The 19,578-nt window shown below is 49.0% G+C and overlaps 1 protein-coding gene across 1 annotated transcript in view; it reads left to right on the forward strand.

Moving 5' to 3' along the window:
* Positions 1-10,413, forward strand: part of HS3ST3A1 (heparan sulfate-glucosamine 3-sulfotransferase 3A1) — a 36,193-nt gene extending 25,780 nt beyond the window's left edge. Inside the window, exon 2 of the mRNA XM_075719811.1 lies at positions 9,795-10,413. Within this exon, the coding sequence (XP_075575926.1) occupies positions 9,795-10,413 (619 nt within the window). The remainder of the gene's footprint in view (positions 1-9,794) is intronic.
* Positions 10,414-19,578: the final 9,165 nt, after the last annotated feature.

The raw sequence follows: 19,578 nt of genomic DNA on the forward strand, positions 1-19,578 counted from the left end.
AGCAATTAGGCAGAAGGCTTGCGCATTGTAATTAGCTCTGATCAGTGCAATCTCCCTTCCTGGGGGGGGCAGTGAGGCAGGAGCTGAGCACTGGAAGCACATCAGGGGGACAGTGCTGTTGAGCAAAGGCTCCCGTGCAGCCCCTCTTTGCGTGTGAATGCTCCCCTGCCCCTTCGAAACACCCCATGGCCCCATCGCTTACAGGGCCGGGGAAGCCGATGTGAAGTTACTCGTGTGCCTGCTTGTATGGGTGGCTCTCGGGGGGCAGAATGAACACCTTATCTTGGGGACACTGCTGCTTCCTGCCGGGTCATCTTGGCCCTGGGCCCGCAGGGCAGCAGCTGCCCTGTCCTTGGCCAGGGATTGTTCCTGTTCTTCCTGAGCAAGGTCACGGCCCCGAGATCCAGAAGGAGAGTATCCACCTGCAGAGATATCAGCAGTGGCCAGTGCAAACAAACTACTTTCTCCATGGCCTTCCTTTGATGGGTTTTCCAGCCTGTTGGGAAGGAGAAGGCTTCCTGGCTGTGGCCTTGGGAAGGGGTGACACTGGCTGTTACTCCCATGGATGTGGCGCTGACAGCTTAGTGTCCAAGTCCCTGTTTTGGATGCAGTGAGATTGCTGGGCTGTTTTTTCCTAAATGCTGAAGTGGTTAAACGCACTGGTGGCAGGGAGCAGAGCTACCCTCCGTGCTCAGCATGCAACAGGGGTGCAATTAGAGGGGGAGCCTGCTGAGGACCCCTTGATAGCCTGGCACAGCCCCTGGGTTGGACTTGCTCATAGACACCTTTGCCAGGATGCCTGATGGCATGGCATGGATGTCCGGATGGGCACGGCTGCCTGCCTCATCCCTCTGTCTCGCCCTGCCCCGGACAGACCCTGCCTTGGGGCTGGGATGCTTGGCTTTGGTTGCTGCTGGGGGTTTGGATGGGGACAGGGCATACATCCAGGGGTCCCTGTGGCCCTGCAGGCTGCAGTTAGTTTAGGCAGAGGTTTGCACCACAGGTGCTGGCTGCATCCCGCGTCTGGCTGTCAGCCGTCTCCTAAACTTCAGCAGGAGCTGAATGGGAAGGAGAGGAGGGAGGGATGGGAAGGCAGCTCCGCTGATAAGATGCTGCTTGACAGATACAGTGTGGAAACAGATGCTACCGGCTGCAGATGTAATGAGATACATAAATACCGAGAGTTGCTCAAATAAACGCTGGCATCTGCCGTAAGGATGAGCTCAGGAGCTCCCAACACCACTAACTGTGCGCCAGCAGCAAGCACAGAGCAGGCTGATTTGGGGGGTGAGGGGGGAGGAGAGGCCCTGCCCCTGCGTGAGCATTCTATTCAGGAAGGTAGCTTATTAACAGTGTGCCACATTTATCCCCTGCAGCCATGCCTGCGGCCAGGGCTGTGCCTGCAGCACCCAGTGACCGTCCCTGCAGCACCCAGTGACCGTCCCTGCAGCCTGGGCTCCAGCGCAGGTGAAGCCTGCACTCAGGGCCGGCTGCCTGCCACCGGGTCTTGTTTTGGGGGTATTTTCTAAGTGCCTGAAAGTGGTAGTACACCCCATGTACTTTGAGAACTGCCCTTTCATCCCAGCACAGCTCAATGCAACAAGGCCCTGTTTTCATGTATGCTTTGATTTTAAACCCCTCTGGAGTCTTGCGGATAGTAAAGAACCTGTGTCCTGGGAGGGACGTGACTGAGCTGGGCACAGGGAGCATGCCAAGGTGGCAGGAGGCTCCTCAGCCCATCTCGGGGAGCAAATAACCCAGGGACCATTTACCGCTTGTAGAAATGAAGCAGTCCTGCTGGACATCTTTCCAACCATGGCTAAGGGAACAGAACTACGATTATCTGAGTGGGTGATGCACTCATCCTGCATGGTTTGCAATGGTTCACTGGGGACAGAAGAGCAGAACCAGGAGAAAACCCAAGTCCCCTGACTGCACCGCAGTTGCTTCACGAGGGTGGAGGTGTCCTCTGGGAGATGACGGTTGTGTTGTAGGTCCCCCCCAGAAACACCTAGATTTTCCTGAGTGTTATCTTTAACCAGAGAAAATGTCATGGCAGCAGGATGGGTAGGGAAGGGAGAGACCCACGATCTTCATTGTCCCCTCCCAGGGCCAGGCTGGTGAAGGGTCTGGAGCACAGGCCTTATGAGGAGCAGCTGAGGGAACTGGGGTTGTTTAGCCTGGAGAAGAGGAGGCTGAGGGGAGACCTTATCGCTCTCTACAACTACTTGAAAGGAGGCTGTAGTGAGGTGGGTGTTGGTCTCTTCTCCCATGTAGTTAGCGATAGGACGAGAGGAAATGGGCTTAAGCTGTGCCAGGGAGGTTTAGGTTGGATATTAGGAAAAATTTCTTTACGGAAGGGGTGGTCAAGAATTGGAACAGGCTGCCCAGAGAGGTGGTGGAGTCACCATCCCTGGAAGTGTTCAAAAAACGGGTAGACGTGGCACTTCGGGACATGGTTTAGTCTAGTCTACCCTTAATTGGTTTAGTGTGGACTTGGTAGTGTAGGTTAATGGTTGGAATGGATGATCTTAAAGGTCTTTTCCAACCTAAATGATTCTATGATTCCTGCCTCTTATTTTGCTCCTACCTCTGCCCAATCCATCCTCCATTAAAAACAATGGCAAGAGTCTTCCTTTGATACAGTGTCAGCTGGACTTGATTTTACATCCAGCAATGCGATGAGTGATTTTCTTTTTTCCTTCCAGACCTCTCTGATCTTTTGCCACTCTCCTTGTGGCTTCCTTAGTCCCACAGCTTTTCTTGGAGGTTTTTTTTTTAATTTTTATCAGATTCTTGAAATGCATCTTTCCATTTATTGATTTCACCTGGCATCTAAAGGAAGGCAAAGTACAGGCTCAACTAACTCCGATGTGCCCTCACAGCTCATCAAAGCAAATTTAGAGCCTTGCAAGAGCTGCCAGGGCAGCACAGCCCCTGGGCTGAAACACCGGCCTCATAGGAGGGACACATGCTACTGGTTACATCAAGTTACCATTCTTGCCAGAGCATCTTTCTATTCAGTCTCCTGCACACACCGTAGTGGTACTTCTGGGAGTGTGGGCTCCAGGGTGGGGGAAAAGCAACTGCTTGTGATAGGAGGTTTTGATTTTTTTAGAAATTTCTGTTGCAGAGTCACTACTTCAAATGATCTGGAAGAAAAAGAGAAATGGTGTTGGGGGGAGGAGAAGACAACTTGCTGGTGGCTGCAGTAGCACAGGGAGCAATGCACACTGCTTCAGGGACATGAGGCTGCATCAAGCCATGGTGCTTGCTGTGGCTCAGTTTCCCCATCCTCCTTGTTCGATAGCATCATGCTGGAGAAGGCTTCATGTTTCCCCTGGGACTGCCAGCTGCGTTACATCCACACTTGTGCCCCGTCCTGGAGACAGAAATTCTGGCACCATTTCTGTAGAGAAGTGAGAGGTGAAATACGCCCCCTCAGACAGTTAATTTTCCCTCTCTGCTCTGTTCTCCTGGCCTTGCCATAGCATCCGTAACAGTCACTTAACACATGACATATAAAAGGCAGCACACAAGATAGAGAGGCAGAAAATGCTGTCAAATGGGACTAAAGGGCACAAGAGTGCCAGCGCGCATCTCGGTTGCTGCTTGGTTTTTTTGGGTGGTTGATGAAGGAGGGGTGCCCCTCAAGCCTTGAACACTGCTGGCTCCCAGAGACGAAAGGAATGTATTTTTTCTCCTCCTTCTTGTCTTCCTCCCATACACAAAGACCAGATAATTTTGCATGAACAAGCCAATTTTATTTTTAACCATGCTGTCGCTTCATGGTGCAAAGGCAGGACTCAGGATGAGTGTTTGCTGGTGGGAGAGTGTCTGATCCTCCCCGTGACCCCGTGTTACGTTTCCGGGAGCAGATTTGGCCCTTCCTTGCCGGAAAGGCTCGTCTGTGGGATGCAAGGTCCTGCAGCTGACTGCAGAGAAAGAGCAGCATTGGGAAAGAACAGCATTTCTCTGATATGTTTTCTTCCTGCGATGACCTCTTCAGTGGCACTTCCTTAATAACAACACTTGCCACCACAAGAGACTTCCTTTCCCACCACTGCTGCGGGCTGGGGTGCTCCAAACCCCAGCCAAACACTGGCCATTGAATCTGGAGCAAAACCAAACTGCATCTGGTTTAAGCTGAGCAGGGAAAAAAGTAATGGAGGGCAAGTTTCTTCTTTGAAGATTGCTCTAAGGTGTTTATTATCACATTCAGTGGCAACTCATCTTGAGCCATCTTGAGCCAAACATCCCAGTGAGCCTCCTTGGATTCTCTAATATCTGCCCAGGGGCTTTCCTTCCCCACCATTTCTTTGTGTGTATCCCACTGCTTGCACTGTAGTTTAGACTTTTGGCCCAGATGGAAAAACTGCCTGGAGGCTGATGCAAGGTGCCCCCAGGCAGTCCGGGGAAGGTGTCTTGGGGTGCAGGATCAGGGGTAAGCAATGCCCTTCTGCATCTGCTGTGTCTCATAACCCCGCTGCAACTTGCAGGCTGTTTAACGGAAAGTTCCTGATAGCTCATATCACCAGCGCCTTCATGACTTTGTACCTGTGGGAAAGCCCAGCCCTGTGTAAACAGGCTGTGCGAAACTCCAGCTTCACGTTTCTGCTTCATTCCCATCCTTTACCCAGTGGGTAGTTCCCAGCCTGCCTGCCCTTTTGGGGCTGCGGCCAGGTCAGCAGGAACACAGCCAAAGGTAAGGGTAACCATGAGCATGCCAGAGAAGGAGGCTCTGCAGCGGCAGCTCCTCCTTCGCTGCCTCCGTGCTGCTGCAAATGGGTGGGGAGAGCACTAAGTCAGCCCAGCAGCATGCTGGAGGGGTCCAGGGATGCAAGCAATGTCCCCGAGCTGTCACTGCCATACAGATGCCCCGCCTGTGGGTGTTTCTACATGTCAGGTCTTGGTTGATGGGGGTTTTGCACTTTCAGGCTATACCTCTGCTATGTTTGCTGGGGTGCTTGCAGACCTGCTCTGCTCACCCCTCCTGCACCAGGCAAAGCTGTGACTGCCCCAGGGATGGGCTGAGCGTGTGCCCACGCCTCAGCCACCCCCAGTTTGCTGGTGCTGGGACCAGGACATCAGCATTTGGTGAGCAAGGGACTGATCTTTCTCCTTCGCTGCTCATTTGCCTCAGGTTGTTCCCTGCTCTGGCACTGAGGAGCTGCATTGCTGCAAGCTGCATACCCCTGTGTTGGGCCAAACCTGTTCTCTGCATCCTCCTCCTCCTCGGTTATATTGCAATTGCCATTTCAGGCAATGCACAAACTCAGTTTTCTGCTGCAGATGAGCTTGAGGTAGACCTGGCCATAAACTCAGATGGAGAACAGTGCAAGACCCTGCAGCTGAGGTGCAGGACAGTGCTGACCCTGGCAGCACAGGGTGGGGGGAATGACACCAGCGTCCCTCTCTATGGCATCAGGCTGGCACACCTCATTCTGGATGATTATTTCAATCCCAGTAGCCTGGATACCCAGGCTCTGATAGGCTGATTATTTTACAAAAAAGTCATACTAGGACTGCCAGGGAGAAGGCACTCACCTTCTGGGGTTAAGAGGAGATGAGTCCTGCCCTTAGCACATGATTGGGGCAGGTTTTAGTAGAGACCAGAGAGCATGTGGGACTGATGGCTGTAATCACAGCAGCTTGATTTAGCGCTCTGGGTTGCGATGGCATGAGGCCTGGTGAAGAGCTGCCCTTATCTGCTGACTTCAGCCTCCCTCTGGGAGAGAGCTGGACTAGATTTATGTGGGAAAGCCTTGGAGCAAGTCCAACCACACTGCTTTTAATGTCTTGCATGCTGAGAAGGAGCCCAGGAGGTCTCGAGCAGGACATGGCTTGGTCCAGCGGGGAGCAAAGCAGCAGGTGGACTTCACACAGTAAGCTCACCTTGAGTTTTCTGGACCGAATACCAGGAGCAGCTCCCACCTCTGCAGGAAACACAGCGGCACGGGGCTGCCTCTTCTACATGAAACAGGCTGTCGCCTCCCAAAATCTCATTTCTGGAACAACCAATGCTTGTTTTCTTACTAATCACCAGCTTCTCTTGTTGCTTTGATTTGGTGGGACAGCAGCAAAAGTCAGCTGAGACAAAACAGCTGCTTTCACCCATTTCCTGTCCCCTGATGGAGCTTAGTGGAGGTATCCAGCGTGGGTTGGTGGCAAGCACCACCAACACGTATCATTGCATCCATTCTTCCAAGCTGAATTTCCAGAAAGAATCAACCCTTGGGTGCTCAGTCTTGTAAGGAGGGAGCCTGATACGTTATTCTGTTTTTTTGACATAAAGTGATGCTTTCTTCCCCAGAGTTGTGCTTTTGCTAAGAACAGGGACTTGAGATCAGGTGGAGTCTCTGTGGTCTCTGGGTGGACTCTGTGGATCTCCAGGGTGGAGCCAACACCCTGCTTGCCCTGAGAAACTTAAAGTTGAGCTTTTTAAAGGCATCATTGTACCGTCAATAAAGATATATAAATGACACCAATGATCAGTTCCCACACCAGGAGTGGCTGAGGGTTGGGAGACTGTTATTGGGATGTCCTTACATGACCCCAGCACTAAAGTGCCGATGTCAAGGACTGGTACACCAGGGTGCATCAGGAAATCCCAGAGCAGCACCATGTGTGTTGCTGGGACCTGTAACCATCTGGTGCTCAGCCCTTCCACAGCATCACCCCCCAGCCCAGCCCTCCGAGGCAGCCGACCCTGCAAGCTGCATCTCTCCCACCCTGGCTGGGTGCTGGAGGGTTTGCTGCAGCTGCTCCAAGGGAAGAAATATCCAAACTGTTACATTACCGAAGTGAAGTCCTGCAAAGCTGATTGGGGTGGGGAAGGGGCTACAGCTGCCCCACCACGAGCAGCAGCCCCATGAGCTACCTCCGGGGGCTTTGTCTGGACACGGGAATGGCCATCCCGGACACTGCTGCTGGGAAGAAAGTATGGACCTGGAAAGGGCCAGATATGAATATGCATGCATAGCCGAAATGCTCCGTTTGAGGAAAGTCTTCCTCCCCTATTAAGTAATTAAATAAAGCCCCGAGCTCTACTAAAATTAAAATAACAGAATCCATTTATTCTGGCAGGGCCCACTGGTGGCTGCTCTTGCCAAAAACATTTTTGTGGTTCTTGTCTTTTCAAGTGGCTCTTTTGCAATAAAATCCAGATGCCATTAGTCCAGGGAGGCCTCCAGGCAACTGTTTACATCCATGAAAGATGCCCTTTGTAATTAATTAATCTCCCAAAAGCTGTGGTAGCACATTCCCTGTGGCTCCTGGCGTGTCCCTGCCCACTGGCCCTGGTAGTGGAGGTGCGTGCTCATTCCTGGGCGCTGAAGAAAGCTTTTGTGTTGTAGCCTCACTACGAAAGGGGTTAATCTCCTCCTTGGAAAGACACAGCGGAGATTTCCACACTTATCAAAGCACAAACAGAAGTCAGCTTGCCTTCCTGCTGCCCTCTCCCCGCTGCTGGTTCAGCGGCTCCTGCTCTTGCTCAACAGCAAATTGCAGTTGCAGGAAGCTGTGTTATAGGGGCAGGGATCAGCTGGGGACTGAGCCGGCAGGCGGCGGGGAAGCGGGGTACAGCCTGGTTCCTGTGCCCTTTTGGGGATTCAGGTGCTTCCGGATGACTCAGTCGTTGCAGGGTTTCCAAACCAGGCAACAACACAACATCTGAGAAATGTGGGCTTGGTGCACATAGGGGAAAAGGTGATTCAGGAGACTGCCCTGAGCAAAAAACCATGTGAACAGCTGCTCTGCGCCAGAGCAAAGAGCCATCCAGTCCAGTACCTTCTTCCAGATGGTGGCTGGTATCAGGTATCTACGGAAGAGTGTACGAAAGCTGGTGGCTGTAGGGCTCCTTCTCCTGTTATCTCCTCCCAGCTGAGGGCAACCAGGGTTGGGGACTGCCTGTGGCTGAAGTGGCTCTGGGACTCTCACATTTTGTTGTCACCAACTTGTTTCATCCACCATGAATTTGGCCAGTCTATTTCTGAACCATTTACACTTTCGGCCTTTGCAGCATCAGGTGATTGCAAATCCCACCATAGAATTATGTGTCTGCTCGGCAAGGGGAGTCCTCATGCTGGTTTTGAACCCATCTCCATCCTTAGTGTCAGCAGTGATTACCTTTATGTCTTCACATCCTTCAGGATGTGTGAGAGCTCTCTCATAGCCGTCAGCTCATTTCTTCTTCAGCCTGAATGTCCCTAATTCATGAAGCTTCCCCCAAACAGAAACCCTCAGCAGAGACCAGCAAAAATTTGGCTTCTCTAGGACCATGTCTTTGCTCAGCCTTTATATAATGTGGTTGCAAATAGAAAGAATTGCTTTAGGAAGGGTCAATCCTCACTGCCTCATTTGTAACGTAACAACTCAGCCTGAGGTTTGGTTGTTATTGGTATTTTTAGCTGTTGTTGGCTTTTCATTGTTGCTTTTTTGATAGATGAGTTTAATTTTGCTGGCACATTGCACAGGTTTGCAAACCAGATGTTGCTGCTGCAAGATGGTAACAGTAACGCAGGCAGGGAGCAGTTCATCATGGCACATGGGTGTCGCAACCACCGCAAGGTCAAAGATGAGGGCTCAGGGTGTGTGGGGGGATGCAGGTCCCTGCTCCTGGGGACCTGGGGCTGCAGTTGCCATGAGAACTGCTGGTGGCACGGCGGTGAACCTCACCAGTGCTGCAGCTACCTCCCATCCATCTCCCATTCCCACCAGGAAGGACTGGAGCGTTGAAAGGAGACCAAGCTGCAAAGAGGAAAACTCTGCTGAGAGCCTGGAAGGAGGGATGGGTTTGTGTAACTAAATGATGCTGGTGTGAATCACTGGTGTTTTGTAGAGGCTGGTTCCTGTCCAGGGGTGATATACGGGGTGATGCGAATGTGAGGGGATGGGTTGGGGTGTGGCAGGCAAGGGGGAGCAAGGAGAGGAGCTGGGAGTGCTCAGAAGGAGCAGACAAACAGCCATTCATATGGTTCCTACACCTTCCTGGCTTACCTTGTTTAACACGGAGAAGCTCAGGTCATCCTGCGGCTAAATCCTGCGGTCCTTTAGAAAATCATACCCAACGCCTGGCCCAGGAGGGCTTTGAACTCTCAAGGGGACCATGGATCCGGATGGACCCTGGCCTGAGCCCCAAGCCCCTTCCCACTCTGGCTGGGAGAGCTTTCCAAAGGAGCCTGCGTGTAGGATTTCTTTGGGTGGAAGAAGGAAATCACTGAGGTCAGGGGGCTGATATTGCACATTTTTATGTGACATCAGCTTGCTGCCACCTTGAAAATACCAAAAAGATAGAGTCTTACATCCTGGCCCTTGAAGATCCCTTGTGCCCTGCAGGAAGGGAGTGTTTTACTCCAGAAATTCACTGTTATTCCAGGGAATTTAAGCCAATCTGCAGGAAACCCCAGTGTAGGCAGGGAGGAATTTAAAGGGATAGGACATTAGGATTGTAGAGATGTGGTCTTTTCTGACAGTGCCATTGCAAGAAGGGAGGTGGGATGTTCCTCAAGAAGCCCCTTAGAGGCCTTGAATAGGCAAAATAGGTTTATTTCTAATTCTAGGTAAATAGGCAGCCAAAGGAAGTGGGAAATCAGGAGGGTGTTTAGATGGTTTGCTGAATCAGAGCCTCCTGACTACCCACACAAGGAGGAAAGCAAACCGGGCTGGAGGTGTGAGGTGCAGGAACATCCTGTCCTTGGTACCTGGGACATCCCCAGAGCACTGCCTGTGCTCAGCTCCCCCCACCCACGCAGGGGCATTCCGCACTAATGCGTCCCTCTCTCCTCCTCCCTCAGGGACCTCATGCCCAGGACCCTGGAGGGGCAGATCACCATGGAGAAGACCCCCAGCTACTTCGTCACCAAGGAGGCCCCAGCCCGCATCTCCTCCATGTCCAAGGGCACAAAGCTCATCGTGGTGGTGCGGGACCCCGTGACCAGAGCCATCTCGGACTACACCCAGACACTCTCTAAGAAGCCCGATATCCCCACCTTTGAGAGCCTGACCTTCAAAAACAGGACTACGGGCCTGATTGACACCTCGTGGAGCGCCATCCAGATTGGCATCTACGCCAAGCACCTGGAGAACTGGCTCCTCTACTTCCCCATCGGGCAGATCCTCTTTGTCAGTGGGGAGAGGCTGATCAGTGACCCCGCGGGGGAGCTGGGCAGGGTCCAGGACTTTCTGGGCCTCAAGAGGATCATCACCGACAAACACTTCTACTTCAACAAAACCAAGGGGTTCCCGTGCCTGAAGAAAGCGGAAGGCAGCAGCAAACCCCACTGCCTGGGGAAGACGAAAGGCAGGACCCACCCCGACATAGACCAGGAGGTGGTGCAGAGACTGCGGGACTTCTACCGGCCCTTCAACATGAAGTTCTACCAGATGACAGGGCAGGACTTCGGCTGGGACTGAGACTGAAAAAAATAATTTAAGAAAAGGAAAATATAATATAATATATATTTTTTTTACGTATCAGTAGAGAGGGGGGAAATACAGAAAAAAATAATAGTTGTGCTGAAACATGGTTTGTTCTGATTTTTTTTTTTCTTTTGACACTGCTTTGTTTTCTTTTTTCTCTCCGAGATGATGTGATATGTCTGACCAGAAAAGGAGGCTGTGAACAGCAACCTGGTCCTGTTGACATCAGCTGCAGCTTGGCTGCTTCCTTCGCTAGGCCCAAGGTTTAGCACTGTCTCTGTAAGAAAAAAGCAGGTGCAAAGTTTTAGATGTCCTGAGGTCCACTTCCAGAAGTGGCAGGGGTGCTTGGGGGAGCTCAGAGCCTTACTGGAAAGTCAGCCAGATTTTGGCTTGCAGATGCCATTTTAGACCAGACCTCATCACTTTTGACAATGAAACAAAAGAGGCTTAATATCTAATTTGGCTTTCAAAACCTTACCTTAGGGGATTTTTTTATTGCATGAAACCTTTGGTAAATTTTTTTTAATTTATGCAATTTTTGTTTGACTCTTGCCCCCCCTAAATTAAGCTCTTTTCCTCAACCAAATTTATTTTTCGTCTCGTAGAAGCCAAAACCAATATTCCTTTGTTTTGTTTTAAGACAAAACAATTTTGGTAGCCAAAAGTGAAAGAAAACAAATTATTCTTTTGACTCGATGATGAAAATTGCCAGGTAGTCAAAAGGCCTCATTCACAGGAGCTGGCTCTAAACCAGTGTTTTCCATTGCCAGCAACGTGCATCCCTTTTGCTATGCTGACAGCAGAGCACTTTTCCCAGGGGGGCCCATCTGAAGGGACTTGGGTGATGGCCAAGGAAGGTCCACACTGAAATAATGCTCATGATACACCTCTCTTGAAGGTGATGGTGGACCCACCATCCCACCACTCATATGCAGGAAGCAAGTTCACAGTATCTATTTAAGCCATAATGAAGAGTGTTTTAAATTGGGCCAGTCTTAAAACAGTGGAGAAAGGGGTTTTGGGGGGAAAAAAAAATGAAGAAAAAAATCATGTCCAGAAAGGGGAGAGAATGAGGAGAAGATGATGGAAGTTTTCTTGTCCTTTCCTAAAGGAGAACCGAGGGGGAAGCAGGAACAAGGGCATTGGTTCCGCAGGGCTTTAAGAATTGGGAGGCAAAGCAAATCTCCTGTTTGCAATAACCAGGAGCTTTAAATTCTTTGCTTTGATCCTTATCACCTTTTTGGGCTAGTAGAAATGTCTCAATGACAGAAATCTGTTAGTGAAGCAGGAGCTTGTATTACCGTGGGCTCATTTATCTGCTGGTCCTTTATCTTCAGCATTTTCTGGACTGTAGAAGCACCTAATTATCGCTTGGTGCTGTATAAACAAAACACGATAACACTCCCTCTCCTGAGTCGAACTTTAAAAAGCCCCTGACGGGGTAAAACAAAGTGGGGGATCACCTGGTAATCTGGTTAGGAAGAAGCTTGGGGACCAAGTCTGCTGGCTGCCTGCACACTGGCCAAGATCTTAGTAAAATCACAGCAGAGCAGACATTTCAAGGAGTCCAAAGAGAATTCTATCTATTGTATTACAATTTAACTCAAGAGGGAGTCATCTCCTCCTTGGGCTGTCCTGCTTGACAGGTTAGCAAAACAGCTTGGTACCTGCTCAACTTCACGGGAGCAAGTTCGGCTGCAAGGGTTGAGCCACATCACCTACTGGCTGCCCTGAGCCTCCTCCTTCCTACACATCCCTACATGCTTCCCTCTGTTCTTGAGGGTGCAGAGTCCTGGGACTTTCCTAGCCCATGAAGACAAAAACCCACGTGGTTTTGCATGCAAGGCCTGCTTCCCAAGGTAGTTAAAATAATTTCATTAGTGTTGTGAGGTCCCAGGGTCTTCTCCCACTGTTGTTGCCCCAAAGCCTTACCTGAGCTCAGGTTTATCTGCCCCAGCTGGTGGAGTGGTGGTGATGGGCTGGTGGCACCAAAGCCAGACCGTGCTTAGCACTCATCCTGGCATGGCATGGCTTGGTGCTACCCTTGCTGCCTCCACTGATACCTTCACCCCCTTCCCACTCCTCTTGTTCCACTGTGTCCCATTTTAAGGCTCTTTTTGGCAATATCCTGTGCCACATATGGGTAAACAATTTAGGTAATTGTCTTCTGCAAACACCTTACAGCAGAAAGGTAGATGAGGGATCACACAGACCCCCCCAACACCCCGTTCTCTTACCTGCCTCCCTTCAGCCCCTCATTGTTCATGCAAGAGATGACATGAGAAAATCAGAGATGGTCAAGCAGCTTTGGCTTCATGGGGTCATGGTCCCTCCCAGCATCTCTGCAGCTCATTGCTGGAACTCAAAGCTCCCAAATCAGAAGAAGCTGGAAGTGTTGGGCTCTTGGTAATGGTCTCCCCAAACTTCCACTGGAGGTGAGGGGAGCTATCTGCTCTCTGCCCATGCTGGCCAGATCAAGGGGGAATGAGCTTAAGGTGTAGCGAAAAGGATGGGGGTTAATTACTGGGAAAACCTTTCTAACAGCAAGGCTTGTTGGGGCAGGAATGGGAGATGGCCACCAGCTCTCCCACACCGTGCTCTTTCATCCAAGTGCAAAAGCCAAGCTGACGGTGAGGACAAGGCATCACTCACTCATGGGTACAACTGAACAGTGCCAGCACTACCAAGGCACAAAATTCGAGGTTTTCCAAGCTGAAAAGAAGATTTAAGCATGTAGTTTCTTTGGTATTTCAAGAAGCCTTAAGGTTGAGCTAATCTGTATATGCCTTTGACAAGTATAAATATCACTTAAGGTATGATTTAAAAAAATCAATATAATTATATTGCTATTGTCTCTCATACAGTCACATCCAGACTAGTATAGAGGAGCTTTATAGTGCTACAGATTGTTCTTCCCATATTGAATTAGCTATAGCAATATAAAGTACCTTCATACAAATGAGTTTCTACAACTGCCTCCAAATCACTGTCATTAAATCAGTATAGCTTCAGTGTGTACACAAGCCTAACTATCATAGGTGAATTTAAAAAACTCTTCCCAGTACATTGAACTCAGCTACATAGGCATACTTTCCCAAAAATGCTTGAGTGTTTTACTTCCACAAATTTCTGAGGGTTTGAATTCCTTGATGCACACCTAGTAAAACTAGTTGGGGATCTGAGACTGTAATTGGTTTTTTGATCTGGGCTGTAAGTATTTTTGAAAATCCCTCCACATATGAACAATGGCTTTTAAAAAGAGGTCACGCCATCAAATTGCTTTGAACTCTAATAACATTTAAGCCTCTAAACTCTTTAGGCTTATTTTAAAATCCAGCCATGATGTTTAGATTATTTTAACCTAAGAAGAATTGGAAGTAAACTATTGAAAACTGCACCCCTCCTAGGCCTACAATACTGTGTATTAGGAGGGGAAAGCAAAAGTAGCTATAAATAAAAATGAAAGTGACTGTTGTGGTTTAACCCCAGCTGGCAACTACGCACCATACAGCCGCTTGCTCACTCCCCCAGATGCGGGGGGGGAGAATCGGAAGAGTAAAAGTGAGAAAACTCGTGGGTTGAGATAAAGACAGTTTAATAGGGAAAGCAAAAGCCGCGGACGCAAGCAAAGCAAAAAAAGGAATTCATTCACTGCTTGCCATTAGCAGGCAGGTGTTCAGCCATCTCCAGGAAAGCAGGGCTCCATCACGCATAACAGTTTCTTGGGAAGACAAATGCCATCGCTCCAAACATCCCCCCTTCCTTCTTCTTCCCCCAGCTTTATATGCTGAGCATGACATACGGTGTGGAATATCCCTTGGGTCAGTTGGGGTCAGCTGTCCCGGCTGTGTCCCCTCCAACTTCTTGTGCACCCGCAGCCTACTCACTGGTGGGGTGGTGTGAGAGGCAGAAAAGGCCTTGACTTTGTGTAAGTGCTGCTCAGCATTAAAGAAAACATCCCTGTGTTATCAACAGTTTCCAGCACAGATCCAAAACATAGCCCCATACTAGCTACTGTGAAAGAAATTAATTCTATCCCAGCCAAAACCAGCACAGTGACCTATAGAGTTTCATTTTCTTTTTAAAAAAGCAGAAAAATCAATACATTAATGATGAGAAACTAATTAGATGTATTAAAATTCTTCTGGTTTCAGTAATCAAATGTTTTATTAGGTACTGATGAAGCTCAGGCTTATATGCCACACAACATTTAGATTTTTAGAACATTTGTTTTAAAAGAAAAAAAAAAAAACTTTCTAAAGCATCCTGTCAACATCAAGCGCCAAATTCATCTTTCAACAGGTGGACACATCTCCTTCAGCTCCCCATTTGCAGCACTGCAGGGGTGCCCCTTGGTCAACAGGCAGTGGGTCCGATGAGGGTTTGCACAGCCCCACAAATGGGCCATCATAGCTCTGGTGCACAGAAACCACCATGAGCTTTGGTGCAGGGGTGCTGAGCACAAGTACTGCATTTATTCTGCAAAAATCAGGGTTTTTTCCACTGACAGTGACATGCTTTGGCACAGGCTTGTGGAGCCCAATTCAGAAACACAGCTGAACGTGAGACCTCCCTTTAGCCTACTGCAGCAGCCGCTTTCAGCCAAACCCAAAGTGTGGGAAGGCTCTTTGCACCCTGCTTCAACTGGCCACGCCTGGAAAATTTCAGAGAAACGGGTTTTTCTTTACCAGTGCAGTTTGGCAAGACAAAAACCGGCCCCCCTGCTGCTGTGATTCGCATTGCTGCGATTTCTGGAAGGGCAAGGATCGGGCTGCTGCGTCCACATTGTAGTTGGCACCAATTTCATGCCATGGGGAATTTAATCAACTCCTAAGGAAATGCTGCCACCCAATAATTTACGCAGTTTTAACTGAATATAAACACCAATGTGCCATGTACGAGACTCCTCTATGTGGTATTCAGGGTGGTCTTTGGGGTGCAGCACTAAGAAGTTGAATTTCCAGTAACGATTTGGCCATGCCTACCCTGCACTGAGTTATTTTGACTAACACTGATCCTTAGCCTCCTCGGTTCTCCCGCATACACACTAGCATACACAATGTTAGGTCTCCAGATTAGAAAAAAAAAAATTGCCCCTTTTCTTAACCATTAAAAAAATTCTTGCTCATATTTAACAGTTTCTGGGTTTTCTCTCCTCCCTCCCCTTTGTTTGGTGATACTGTCATCCTTCTCCCTTTGGTGCTATTTCAGTATGAAACAGACTGATTTTAATTTAATTTAAGAATGAAAAAGCACACATTTAATAAAGTTTACGGGTACTGAGAGGCTGTGCTCTCTTTTTGCTGGCGGCAGCAACCTGGAAAGAGTGGGCAGGTTTATGAAAAAAGGGGAAAACATAGAATTACCCACTTGTGTCTGATTTTAGTCTCCTAAACCTAATGCACTCCATCTCAGCTGGGGGTGGGGGGGCTCTGTGTGCTGCGAACTCCCCAGTGGCATCATTGGCATTGTTTCCACGACTTCTTATCTTCCACTTCGTGTTTCTCCAGCAAGCTTAATGTCATACTCCTTTCTTCAGATTGCAAAAAATCTTGAAAAGTCAGGTCTTCACAGCTCCATTTACCCCCTCAGTCATCACTGGCCCTGCCACGTCCACAGCGTTTTGCCACCGAGTTTGATGAATTCCTGCTTTCCCCTGACCTGGTAGGAGAGGAACAGACCCAACTCATGGTGCATTGTGTGAAACCCGAGGTGGAAGCAATTCACCAAGAAATATATACAGCAAAGAAGCCCCCATATATCAGGTTTTCTGTGTGGTCAAGTAAAGTGATATTCTATTTACTTTTTTAGATGTATAAACAGATTAAGTCCCAGGGAAAATATGCTCCCAAACTTCATAATATTTTATTAAACGGCTGAAGTTTAATATAATCTTTTGGCTTCCACAGAAAAATGTTCCATTTCTTTTCTGAGCACCTTTGATTTTATTTTCTTTTAATTACTGTTATCCAGAGTTAACAATGTGGGTTTTGCACTCCACCCAGCAAGGACTATACAGATTAGAAGTGGGGAATTTTGCTGAAATATAGAAATATCTATGTGGTGGTAAGGAGTCAACGACTTCTGGGCGGAAAACTCCGGAGAAGCCAATGTGCAGAATGAATTCCTCTCCACCAGGCAATAATAAGGCTGCATTCCTCAATTCATAGCATTTATTACCTAAGACATTGGCCAGCCATGGCTTTTGAAAAAAAATTATACCTCCTTCATCTTACGCCTGTCCACACCGCTGCACAGGGGCTGGCGCGCTGTTCAAGCTTGCTCCATCCCGGAGGCAGCACAGCTCATTGCTCCGCAGGGAAAGCTCTCATTAATTCAGGTCCGACGCTGCCCTCAGGCTCAGTACCACACTGTGTGAACGGAGCTTTGGACGTGTTGTCTATCCGGGTGTGAAGTTGCTAGGGAAGGCCAACACTGTGCTGAGCCACAAGCGCACCACTCTACCGGAGACCTTCCAAAACTCATGACCAAGAAGTGCCCTACAGACAGTCCAGCTCACAGCAAAAGCTGCTGGGAGCCAAGCAAAACTCTTCAAGAAAGACTCAGCATCTGCATTTCAGCATCATTAAATAGGAATAATAATGTTAAAAATCATTTCATGGTTCTTAAGACAACTGTGTAATTTCTGGAGGCCAAATTCACTGGTGTGAGTGTTACCTGAGGTCTTCAGTGCAGCAGAGGAACTTCAAACACAGCTTATCAGCCACAAGTACGTCTCCCTTGCCAGACCTCTTTGCTATTTCCTCTCCTGCAACTCGGAACACTCTTGCTAAGGGAGGGTCCTTCTTCACAGACGCACCAGCATCTGGCCTCTGTGAGTTCCTCCATTAACGCTGGGGTGATGTTGTAGACAGGATTAAACCTGCTCGGCCACAGTTCCTCCAGCTCATTTCTTTTGTTCTTTCACCAACAGCTGTGATTTAGGGCATGTGAGCAACATCTAAAGGAAATGACAGAGGTATTGGCTGGGGAGCACTTACCTTGCCTTGTACCGGCCTTATGGAACAGAATCAATAGATTTTCTATACTGCTCACTGCTGGAGACCCCTCCATGCCTGGGCACAGAAGAGATGGCAACAGAGTGAAAAAATTCTCCTGAGAAAGACAAGTTTAAGAGCACAGAGAAAAGCGGCCGAATGCATCTTGTTGACAGGGCAAACACAGTCACAAATCTAATTACCTGCCCCTCCACATGCCGGCGGCTGCACGCTGCCTTGTCTGCAGCTCCTGGGGCTTTGCCGGTGCAAAACAGCCTCAGCGGCTTCCCAGGACCCATGGCTCCGGGATGTACCAGGAGGGTTTGTGCTTTGACCACAGGCTCCCCCCACGATCAGGACAGGATCCAGCGAGGCGCAGGGCTGGGCAGGGCTGGTGGAGGCAGAGGAGAGCATCCAGCCGGGGATTTGCTGGATTGCCAGAAGCCATTTCCTACTTGTTTTTTTTAAATCAGCTCTTCTGACCAAAAGAGCATGTCTGCTAAGCTCAGACAGGGTCTGTTGTCCGAAGTGAAGCCACAGTCCAAGGACCCCAATTAAGGGGCACATCCTATCCCACAGACACATCTCTAGCCATGTGCCATGAGAATTATAAAGATATAACCGACAGCATCACTACACCATGATTTTTAAAAAAACACACTGTGGTTCCCTGTATCTCAAAAGCAGTATTGGCCCGAGACCAAACTTCTCCGTTTTCCACAATGAGAGGATTTAAAGGTTAAATAAATAAATTATTTGTATGGCTACCTATGAGAGTTGCTGGCAGCGCTGGGGCTCAGGACATGGCCAGCCTGCCCGCATAAATTGGATATTGCCCCTGTATGTCTTGGTGAGCAAGAGGTGCCACATGCACTCTCCCTGGTCCGCAGTTACCCCGGCTGGCACAAGCCGTGTCATCTGGAGCAGACACTCACATAAGAGGTGCCTGGAAGACGCTGCTGTTGTAGTAATGGACTGCCCATATACTTCATCACGTCTGCCATCAGGATCAAATCTGGGCTTTCACTGCCTCAGAAAAGCTTATTAATGGAAAAGCAGACCAGTCTCCAGCCGGAGCCCAGCCCTGGCCTCAGCACCCTGCACTCCTCTGCGGCCAGATCCTGGCCTCAGTCAGACAGAAGCTGCGTCTCATTTTCCAGGCAGTGCGGGAATGTCCATCCAAAGTCGGAGTCTCCCGTTTCAACCATCTAAACCCCTCTCAGGGGGGAGCTCGTGCGGAGAGTGCAGGGTTTGCGGTGCACGGTGGACCCTCGGCACCGGCGCTCCAGAGGGAAACGCCACAGAGGAGCCTGCCCAGACACAACCGCTGCCCAGCTGGTCAGACTAGCTGGGGGAATTCATCCTGGTTTGACACCCCCAGCTTTACCAGCTTTACTAAAGAGAAAATTGTCATATGCTTCTACTTTGCGAGGACCTGAGCTGTCCATTAGATAGCAGCTGCTAGCATAAATATACATGAGGAACAGGTTTTTAGTTCCTGAAGAATGTCTAAAAATTGTAAACAATTCTCAAGTCATATGGGGATAAACAGTCAGAATTTCAATATTGTTTATAGCTTTTAAAAAACAACAGTCGTTTGAGTTCAGTCAAGCCAAGCATTTTGGGTAGATAATTTTTAAACATTTGGTTCCAATTCTCCCAAACCTCGGCAAAGAAGCCCCATTCATGTTATATTTATCTTACAATTCAAAATGAAAGGTATTATGGACTAGAAAACTGGATGTTTCTATTTCAAAAAAGAAATGGTCTCAGATATTGGACCATCTTGGAAGACCCTTTCAGAAAAAGAAAAAACAAGACTTGGTGAAGAAGTTTATCCAGGCTGATCTCCTGCTTAAAGTTTCAGTTTTGTTTAATTAGTTGTTTGCTTTGCTTAACAAACAAGAATACTCCGTCCAAAAAAAAAAATTCTGACAAGTACCGTTTGTCAGCCTGAGAGCAGAAACCTTCCTCCTTGGCCCAATCCTTCCCCCGTCAGCATGCACTACAGCGTTCCTCCCTGGCACCGGCCCCTGCTCCCTGTGCAGACGCTTTGCAACTGGGCAGAGTGGAAAACAGAGTTCTTTAATTTCCTTTTTGCATTAGAGTTCATTATGAAAAATCCAGAGGCCCCTCATTGAGCAAATGGCTGCATTTGCAT

This window comes from Pelecanus crispus, chromosome 12 (assembly GCF_030463565.1).
Source record: "Pelecanus crispus isolate bPelCri1 chromosome 12, bPelCri1.pri, whole genome shotgun sequence".
Lineage (NCBI taxonomy): Eukaryota > Metazoa > Chordata > Aves > Pelecaniformes > Pelecanidae > Pelecanus > Pelecanus crispus.